Consider the following 9,904-nt stretch of genomic DNA (forward strand, 5'->3'; position numbering starts at 1 on the left):
ATGAATGATTCATGCCTCGGTTGCTTTGTCCTGTCCCGCCTTTCAGACAACGCCATTATGGGGCTATACTTTTCCCCATTAGCCCTGATTGGTTTATACCAGCCCCTTATTGGGCCCGTTGTTTGTGAGTTACCAGTGAAAACTTTATTGAACTGTCAATAATTATGAATTCACATATTCCCTCGCATTAAATCTTTGTCAGGTGTGAGGGGCTCCCCGTTTAATGTTTATGTGTCTTGTTGACAATACGTTTGATGTTTACGATTATTAGAGTAGGGTATCCAACCAACCAGTTGCTTTTTCTTTGGAAACGTGTTTGTAGCCTACAATTACTTCGATCATATATAGGCTATGATAATGCGATAATAGCTTTACAACTGATTTTACCAGCCAAATGGTTACATTTACTGCATGCAAACAAGTCAATTATGTAGGCATATCCTTGTCTAAGGAATTACATCCTACACTGACAGGCCTCCTGAATTCTATGAAGAAACAATACAGTTATGTTAACTAAAATACACGTATTAACTACCAACACGGCCTGGTGTGTTTATTAAGCTTTAAAATGAATTCATACTGTCAATTGGATCACGAACATCAAGGGTCTGCACAATCATAGCTGTTTCATCATCACTTTTTATCCATCGTAAATAATGGCACCATGCACCTCAAATAGAAAAACACAGTCACTACAAAGGGCATGCGAGAAGATGAACGTTTCACAATACACTGCCTATTCAAGTAAATAATAATTATTTTTCTTTTACAGAACAAAACCATCAGTAGGTCTATTACATATTCACCAAAATTAATATTAGTATTCTTTGGTGTCTCTGTAAATCCAGTACAACATTAATACCAGCAAATAAATTACAATGTACAAAACAACATATTCTTCGTAATTAAGACTAAGAACAACATTCACGAGCATCAGTACAATTATATACAAATCCGACCGTCATTGACAAAACCTGTCAGTGTACATATTTAGGGTCCCGAAGGACTTATTCGTACTCTTTAACTAGTGTAACACTGGTGTATTTGTTTTGTTTTGCATAAAATATAGTCTTAAATTGTTCTTAGACATAACAAAAGTCAATCCAAACATAGTCTTAAATCTTAAAACTAAGTTTGGACCCTTTAAGACACTTGCATGTTAGTAATATTATCATGTGTGTGCGACATGTCTATCGCTATCTGCAGGTGTTCGAAATTAAATTGGATGTTTAGGCTACATTAGTTCTCGCATCTACTGTGAGATTTACATAAGAAAAATGGAATGCAACTCCCCCTTCTTGGATGTTTAGGCATTATTATAGTGTTCATGGGCTGTTGATAAGCCTCATGTACTTTGCATGAGCAACAACGTCTGTTTTCTGCCAAATATCTGGGATTGGACATTGATGAATAAGACAGGTTACATTGTGAGGGGTTGCGATCATATAGACAATGTCAATGTAAGCATAATTCATCCGGATTAAACGATACATGCATGTAAATGTAGCCTGCATATGTATGCATGTGTTTTTTCAAAGGCCTATCCTTACTGATGACATTGTATTTCTGTTCTCAGTATATTTGGGCTTCTATAGCCTTTTAAATAATAAAGCTTACAAAATGACTATGAATATGATTTCCTTTTCTCAAATAATACTGGTGATTGTCGCTTTTCTATATTGAGACTTGTTGAGATGTTGATACATTCAGCTCTTTAGAAAGGGAACAGAGAGGGCACGTTTTATTGGCAGTTGTTGTTCTTCATCATCATCTGACATCCGCGACTCTATTTCTTGCTCCATAAAGTCAAATGTATATGCTTACAGTCAGTACAGTCCCCATGCAGGTAGTTCTTACTACACTTCTAACCAGTTGGGAGACAATTTGGGGAATGAACTCTATTTTTTATGTTTGTAAACATTAGAGCATTGTCCTCGGGTCTGAATTTCTGAAAGAGTCCTCGTCGTCCGAGTCCGAAGTTGGCACATCGCTGGAGGGGGTGTGGAGATGGTTGGGTCCCCCGCTCCCCTGGCACACGTACCACTCATTGAGGTTGGTAACCTGAGGCGAGAGGTTCACGGACCGGTTCCTGTGCGGTTCGGAGGCGGGCGAAAGGGGCGCGCCAAGAGGGTTCGTAGAAGAATGGTATGAAGCGTTGGCAGAAGGGGGCGGGGGCGACTTGCAGTGGACTTTCATGTGCTTTCGCAGCGAGCTGGGGTGCGTATAGGACTTGTCACAGCCTCTGACTTTGCAGTAGTAAGGCTTGTCACTCGTATGGACGTGGGAGTGCTTCTTCCGGTCGCTGCTGTTGGCGAATTTCCTGTCGCAGCCATCAAACTCGCACTTGAAAGGCTTCTCTCCTGGAAAAGATGGAGATGGAGATATTTAGCATTAGAGGCTACTCATATCCAATCAGGCTCAGGAAAGGGTGCATGTGTTATAACATAATATAACACATAATTATGACATTTTATGATGGCCTTTATAAACACATTTGATCAAAGTCCAAGAAGAATAACAAAGTTACCAAATGGTTAGGCCCAATAAAAATGTTATGACATCAAATGTATACAATATATTTCCAGCAAACAGCAATGTAAATTCCTTTAAGTTTTACCTATAAAATGGATGATCCATTTTCACCTTTATTCAACATGGACGTCCACATGCTCTACCCAAAGTAGGCCCATAATTGAATCCACCGCTTAACTGGTAACATATCACTTCCCGCAGTATAAGCCTGCTCCAAAAATGGTCAGTGTGGCAGCCCACTCTGCCACTAGGGCTTCCTGTCCGACATACCTTATTTATTATACATCTACACCCATGCCTACACCCAGGGATGTAGCTCAGTTGATAGAGCATGGCGTTTGCAACGCCAGGGTTGTGGGTTCGATTCCCACAGGGGGTATGAAAACAAATTTATGTATGCACTAACTGTAAGTCGCTCTGGATAAGAGCGTCTGCTAAATGACTAAAATGTAAATGCCACTCCTCTCCCACATGTACAAGGCATGTTCCTGACTGACTGACGCACGTGGAACATGTCTTAGGGTGGCCCGTGGGCTATACACGTGAACGTGCAGGGAAAATGTGTAGCCTATACAGAACCACAGTGAATGCAAGAAGGCGAAAACATTCAGAGGTTGCTTTGATGTAGGCTAATGTTGGCTATGTGATAAGTGCCGTGGAAACAAGTGCATTGGTAGGCCTAAATGAATGCCTTTTGGCGAAAGATAAACCTATATGTTGTAATGCTTGTATTGAGAAGATTGTGCATAAAATGATTTTGTGATTGTAAGATGGACAATTCAAAATAGAAAAACCATACACCAGCCTACTATGACTGTGTAGGGGCGGCCCCTTGGGTGTATTGTTTTTGTTTGTACTTTAGAAAAACATGTTATTGCCACAATCTGAATCTGCACGGAAAAAGGGCTCCTCATTCTAGCTCTTACTAAGCAGTCCCCATATCCCCAAAGGCTTGATGGTGCATCATGACAGTTTCAGTGGGCTCTGCTCTTCTCTCCCTCCTCACATTACTACCAAAGACACTGACATGATCTGATTGCCGTGCTGTTTTTCCAGTCTTGGGAGCCACTTGCTTTCGAAACAGGCCAGCCCTCAATGACACACTTGTCTCTCATACGTAGTTTCCGTGTGAGTTGTAAGGTGGAAAGTTGGGGGTGTTGCGCAGGCTATTCTGTAACATAGCATGCCTGCCGCTGCATACTGTATTGCATCATATTACAAGTGTTTAGACTGACTAACGCCATTGCTATGATCGGGCTCTAAGGACAAGTGCTAGGCTGCTGTATATCATTTTGGAAGAAAAGCCAGCCCCAGTAGTCCCTTTTCACTTTGTTGTTTTTCTTTAGTCAGTCTGAAATTATTATGAGTCAAGATTCGATGAAGTTATCATCAGCCTATCAATAGTCTAAAACTGTTATAACGTTCCACCCAAATATAAATGTTAAATTTTCATCTGGCCTTCTAAAGTTTTTAGGAGCTCGATTTAGTAAGGTATGAAATCAGTACATGTATGTATGGTTGCTTCTGCTGTGAAGAGTCGATCAATCAACATAGCACTAACATGAGTCATAAAGACCTAAACGTCCTACGGAGTAATAACTACAACCATATGGCATAACCCCCCACCTCTAGTTTCCACGTCTCTACGAGTAAATAGCTCTTTCAGAAAGTTATTACTGTACACGTGATGCCTTGGCTTGACCATAATGAATCATTTTATTCGATGAAATCTCGTTCCTGTGACTTTTACGCATGGTCACCCTCCATGCCCGCCAGCAGTTAAAATGAAAACTTTTCCCAATATATTTTTGTTGTCTATGCCAAAAAAGTTTATTTAACATTTTCAAAGCGTCTACTTTGATTCAATATATCGATTTCTGTTTTATGCAGTTCTAAAATAATTCGGCACACTTTCACTGACCTGTGTGTGTCCTTTTGTGAATCTTTAGATTCTCCGAGCGTGCGAACACTTTTCCGCAGCCGGGGAAAGGGCAAGGGAACGGTTTCTCTCCCGTGTGAACTCGGATGTGGTTTATCAGTTTGTATTTCGCCTTAAAAGCTTTCCCCTCCCGCGGACATTCCTCCCAGAAGCAGACATGACTGGCTTGCTCCGGTCCCCCGACGTGCTCCACCGTGACATGGTTGACCAGCTCGTGCATGGTGCTGTAAGTTTTGGAGCAGGGCTTCTTTGTAGATTCATCCTGGTCAATCCATTTGCAGATTAACTCTTGCTTGATGGGCTGCCTCATGTATCTCAAAAATGCCCCCGCAGCTCCGTGAGGAGCAGAAGCGATGTTCACATTGAGGTTCATGGAGTTGTAGCTGTGGATAGAAGAGGGTCCATAGTGCTCGGGCCTGTGGCCGAAGTGCTCTGGCCTGCCGTAGATGTCCCCCGGTAGACCCAGACGCATCTGCCCGTTGAGGGCATGGTGATGGTGGTGGTGGGCACCTGGGGCCGCTTGGTCGTGGAGTCCAGAGAAAAGTGGATGGGCACCAGTTTCGGCGTGCCCATAAGCACCTGTTGGGGCGATGAACATGCCATGGTGATGAGGGGAGGAGGCGGAACTATGCTGGTCGCCAAGTGCATGCATAGCCGAGGCTGAGAGTTCTCTCCTGAGGATGTAGTCCCTGCTGCTAGAGTAGCCTGAGTGGGGGTGAGGAGCCACGGGGAAACCTACTGTGGTCTGAGCAGAAGTGAAGGATGCTGCTGCTGTTGCGGCGGTCTGGGCTTCGGGATGGCTCTGATTGTGCTGAGAGGGGCTAAGTTTGAGAGCGTTTGTCTGTGCCATGTGCTCGGGTCCAAATGGAGTGAGTGCCACTCCGGGGTCGTTGCCCATCTCCCCAGGGTGGTGGTGGGCATGGTGGGAGTGAGGGTGATGCACCCCTAGCCCCGGGAAGCCTGTCATATTCTGATGAGGAAGAGGTTGAGTCGCTGCCAAATCCGCTAATCTTATCGCCGGATTCCTCTTGCTCAAAGGGGGCTCCATAACTACACTGTCAAGTCCATCCACCGCTATTGTTTCTCCCCCACCATCACGATTTTCTAAAACATTAAAATATATGTATATAAGCGGTCTATATAACTTCTTTTGTCCTGCCTCTAACTCTGCTTGTTCCTTTTCCCACTCAGTCCTCAAGCGATTGACAGAACATACAACAGTTGGAGGACACAGTAGGGAATACAGTTTAGAAATGGCACTGCGGGTATTGGATGGATTTCGGTGACTGGCAGTTAAGAGAACGAAGCGATTGGCTGTCGTTCAGCGCAGGGACTCAGCGGGGTTCCGCCCCCTCGCTCTCTTTATCGCTGTCGACTCCAAAAAGTTTTACTCACAAAGTTACCAGCAAATCAGTTTATGCGGCTTGGTGTTTACCGGGGGCTGACGCACGTGGATGAAATTTAGGACGTCTACAGTATTAGAAATGGCTATACAGCGTTAATCTATTATTTTTCTTATTTTTCTTTAGGGGTGTAACCCCAAATGTAGAAAACATAATTTTAAATATAATAAATTATTATCACAATAACTCAAGTAGGCTATATGGACTTTTATTCAGGTCAAATTAAATACATACAAATAAATAATATTGGAGACATTTAGCCAAACAAATACTTTTAAAGCCATGGTCTCGAACAATTTATTTTGTGTCCATGGCTAACGGCCATAGGGAAAGCTCGAAATGTCCACAACACTTCAAAGTAGCTATTAAAATTAGTGATTATTATTTAACAATTTATAATTTAGTATGCAATGTAAATGTTTTTATATGCATACAATTATATGTAATATATATATATTCCCACCATAACATATTTCCTCTTAAAAATAAAGGCCTTTTGATGTTTCCACTTGATATGGGTGACATACTATGCAGTTGATGTCTGTCCATGTTGCATTTCTGATTTATTGAGTTATTGTAACTTTATACTTAGTTGCATAGTAGAGTTTCGCTGGGCCGCAAGGTTCGAGCAAGGCAAAATGCAACTAACTGGATTTGTCAACTCTGTCAGACACCATAAAAGGCTTATCATTTGTACTATCAAGTGTATCATTTGTATCAAGTGTTTAAAGGCCTTGACTGTTTATTCTAACATTAGATTATTCAAATATGTAAAACAAATCTCCAAACTTATTTTTGCTTTGTTTTATAGCACTATTAAATTCTCCAGGGCTAATTTCGTTAGCATTTTGGCATGTTTTTCTAGATTTAGAACATAAAACAAAATGTATAAAGCAAACATTATCTCTTAGTTCTTGCATAGCAAATACTTCAATTGTTTAAGCATAAATTGCAGAACAGTGATTAAATATTTATTTCAGAATATTAAGGTCTTAAGGGGATTAACCATAAGTGATGGAGTTGATAAGCCACTGACGGAGTTGACAACAGATACTCAAAACAGACATATTTTTGCCTCTAAAAATAAAAGTTAAATACAAACATTTGTAAAGTATGGAACATGATTAATTTGAAAATACCCAATAAAAACATAATCATTCTATCAGATATTTTAGCACTCTGACAGAGTTGAGTTAACGATAGACAAAAATCGGACTTAATTCAAGTGGTACACAGTAGCAATTTTGTTTATCCTCAGTTGCCTTATGACTAAAACCTCATTAAATGTAACATATTTTAATCAAAAATAATATTAATAGGCATATTTGACATTTTTTGTCATTCAGCAAACGCTCTTATCCAGAGCGCCTTACAGTTAGTGAGTGCATACATTTTTCATACTGGCCCCCAGTGGGAATCGAACCCACAACCCTGGCGTTGCAAGCGCCATGCTCTACCAACGGAGCTACAGGAGGCCTGATGGAGTTGACAGTTTATGCGTGGTGATTCCAATTCTGTTTGTTTAAATCTATCAAAGGTAGAGAACTTTACAAACCATGAGTGGTCTTGTTGCACTACATGTAATGAAGACATGAATAAGGGGTCCTTATGGTATAGCTGACCCTGCTCATTCCTGATTAATTTTAGACAAATCTGACGGAGTTGACCAAATCTCAGGGCACATCCTTTAGGAATCCGTTTTGAGATAAATATTATTTAAAATCACAGAGGGCTATTGCAAGAAACTACATAAAATAATGTTTCTGTTAAGCTCATGGGCCCCGTCTTGCGGGGGCTGCGGGGGTGTCTGCTAAGCCAGTGTTTATACTCCAGTAATAAAGTAATGCATGAGCTGTGCAAGTATCACGGAGCACTATGACAATTGGGAAGTTATTCAATTCTGTGCAACAATCCATGCATAACCAACCCGATCTCAGCCGAAAAGCATGTTGGAATATTTTGCATTTATTTCGTGCTTAGATATATAAGCACATATCTTATAGGCACATACTGTAGATGGAATGCAATATTTTATAAATACAAGTGTTAGCCAAAGAAAAGTGTTGACATTGAATTGCATTGTTGAAATGGAGGCCAATTAATTAATTAAGAGTAGCCTACACATAGCAGGGTGCCAAATTTAAGAAATGAAACATGTTGCATATACAACAATCATGTCCGTCTTAGATTTTAGCCAGCATTTGATGAACAAATTGCATATACATTGTATAAGTTATTATATTTTAAGACCTATCTATCTATTTTGCTAAATGACTTTCCAAATCTAGGATGTTCGTCCTCGCCACTGCCCCATGCATGGAGGAATCTGAGTAGTGTAAATAGTTTCTCCAAAAGTTGCCAGTGATCCTCTCAAAATAGTCATAACCTTTTATGACTTTAGCAATGAATGGAGTAAGAGAAGCTTGTAAATCTTAGAATTGGTTCACTTTTATGGTAGTGGCCCACGCCTTCCTGCAATGGTCCCTGTTCGTCACAGCAGGACGTATATCTGTCATCGATTTAATATGTGTTTTTTCAAAGACACCTTTGGAATAGATTTATGATCGGCGGCCTCACAGATCTCGATGTTATTGGTCCTTAAAGTGGTAGAAACATGACAGGGTTTGCCCAAAACTACCCCAGTACTCAACTCCAACTAATTAAATAAAATTATCTATGACTTCTAGATACTTTCGCATAGTATTTTTTGTCTTGGCATAGGGGCAGTACATGTAAAGTTACTATTTGATATTTAATAGGCTACCTTTTTACAGAGCAATTTGTTTGACCCAAGACCTTGCAATAAATTACCGTAGTTGAATGGTGTCACATACTATAGCTGACAATCTGTAAAATAATTATTAATCAATAGTCAACTTTTGGTATGTATTTTTCATTTCTAATGACTTGAAAATCAACAGTTGTACTCATAGTTGATTTTTTCTTTGGAGCAATCTATTTTGCAAGAGGGAAGATATATCTCTAAAATACTTTTTAAAAATTGCCTAACAACGGAAATATTAGGCCTAGTGCGTAAAATGATCCATGATATGGACTCGTTATAATACATTTGCCATATATGGGTATTGACTTAAAAGGGAATAGGTCTGCATGCACCTGTGGTATAAACTAATAATTACCATTGATACGTGCTTCAAAGTGTCATAAAGTGTACTTTTTGGATTCAGAAGGCTAGCCTACCATGCGTAATTCAAATAAACAGTAAGCACATCTCCCTATACATTTTTTAAACATAATTAATAGATAGCCTACACATACAAATAACAGGTAGGCCTATAAATACTTCGGCTTCCAACTTTTTAATGTATATCTATTGAATGATCAATGTATCGACCCCGTTGGGATACATACAGTACAGTGTGTATGTTGTTGTCATCTACGAACAAGTGGCTCATTTGATTCAGAAGGCTAGCCTACCATGCGTAATTCAAATAAACAGTAAGCACATCTCCCTATACATTGGATTCAGGAGGCTAGCCTACCATGCGTAATTCAAATAAACAGTAAGCACATCTCCCTATACATTTTTTAAACATAATTAATAGATAGCCTACACATACAAATAACAGGTAGGCCTATAAATACTTCGGCTTCCAACTTTTTAATGTATATCTATTGAATGATCAATGTATCGACCCCGTTGGGATACATACAGTACAGTGTGTATGTTGTTGTCATTTGATAATAGGATTCCAATCTCAATGTGATCTCTAGGGTATTGTAAAAACAAATGAATATATCATTTTACAAAACATTTTAGTAAAGAGAAGGGTCCATGGTTATCAGGCCTAGGCCTATATGTTTTTAAATAGTAGCCGAAGAAAAAAAGTATTATAGAATATCCGAATACTGTTCATTCAAAGAGCACCCGTCTGAACTTCCCAACTGAATGAAGGAGTTAAATTCCTTGTTTCTGATTAGTAAGAAAATGCTCCTAACGGCTGTCCTTACTTCAGACGCTCAGCTGGAAGACGGGCGACGTCTTTAAACTTTTTAAAACAAAAGGCGC

The 9,904-nt window shown here is 40.0% G+C and overlaps 1 protein-coding gene across 1 annotated transcript; it reads right to left on the reverse strand.

Annotated features, from left to right (window-relative positions):
• Positions 1 to 1,920: 1,920 nt before the first annotated feature.
• LOC311129513 (zinc finger protein ZIC 5-like) lies at positions 1,921 to 5,519 on the reverse strand (the record flags this gene model as incomplete). The annotated part of the gene is made up of 2 exons (XM_084161810.1): positions 1,921 to 2,360; positions 4,454 to 5,519. The coding sequence occupies 2 exons, from the start codon at positions 5,517 to 5,519 to the stop codon at positions 1,921 to 1,923; spliced, it is 1,506 nt and encodes a 501-aa protein (XP_084017936.1).
• Positions 5,520 to 9,904: the final 4,385 nt, after the last annotated feature.

This window comes from Coregonus lavaretus (assembly GCF_964263955.1).
Source record: "Coregonus lavaretus genome assembly, chromosome: 5".
Lineage (NCBI taxonomy): Eukaryota > Metazoa > Chordata > Actinopteri > Salmoniformes > Salmonidae > Coregonus > Coregonus lavaretus.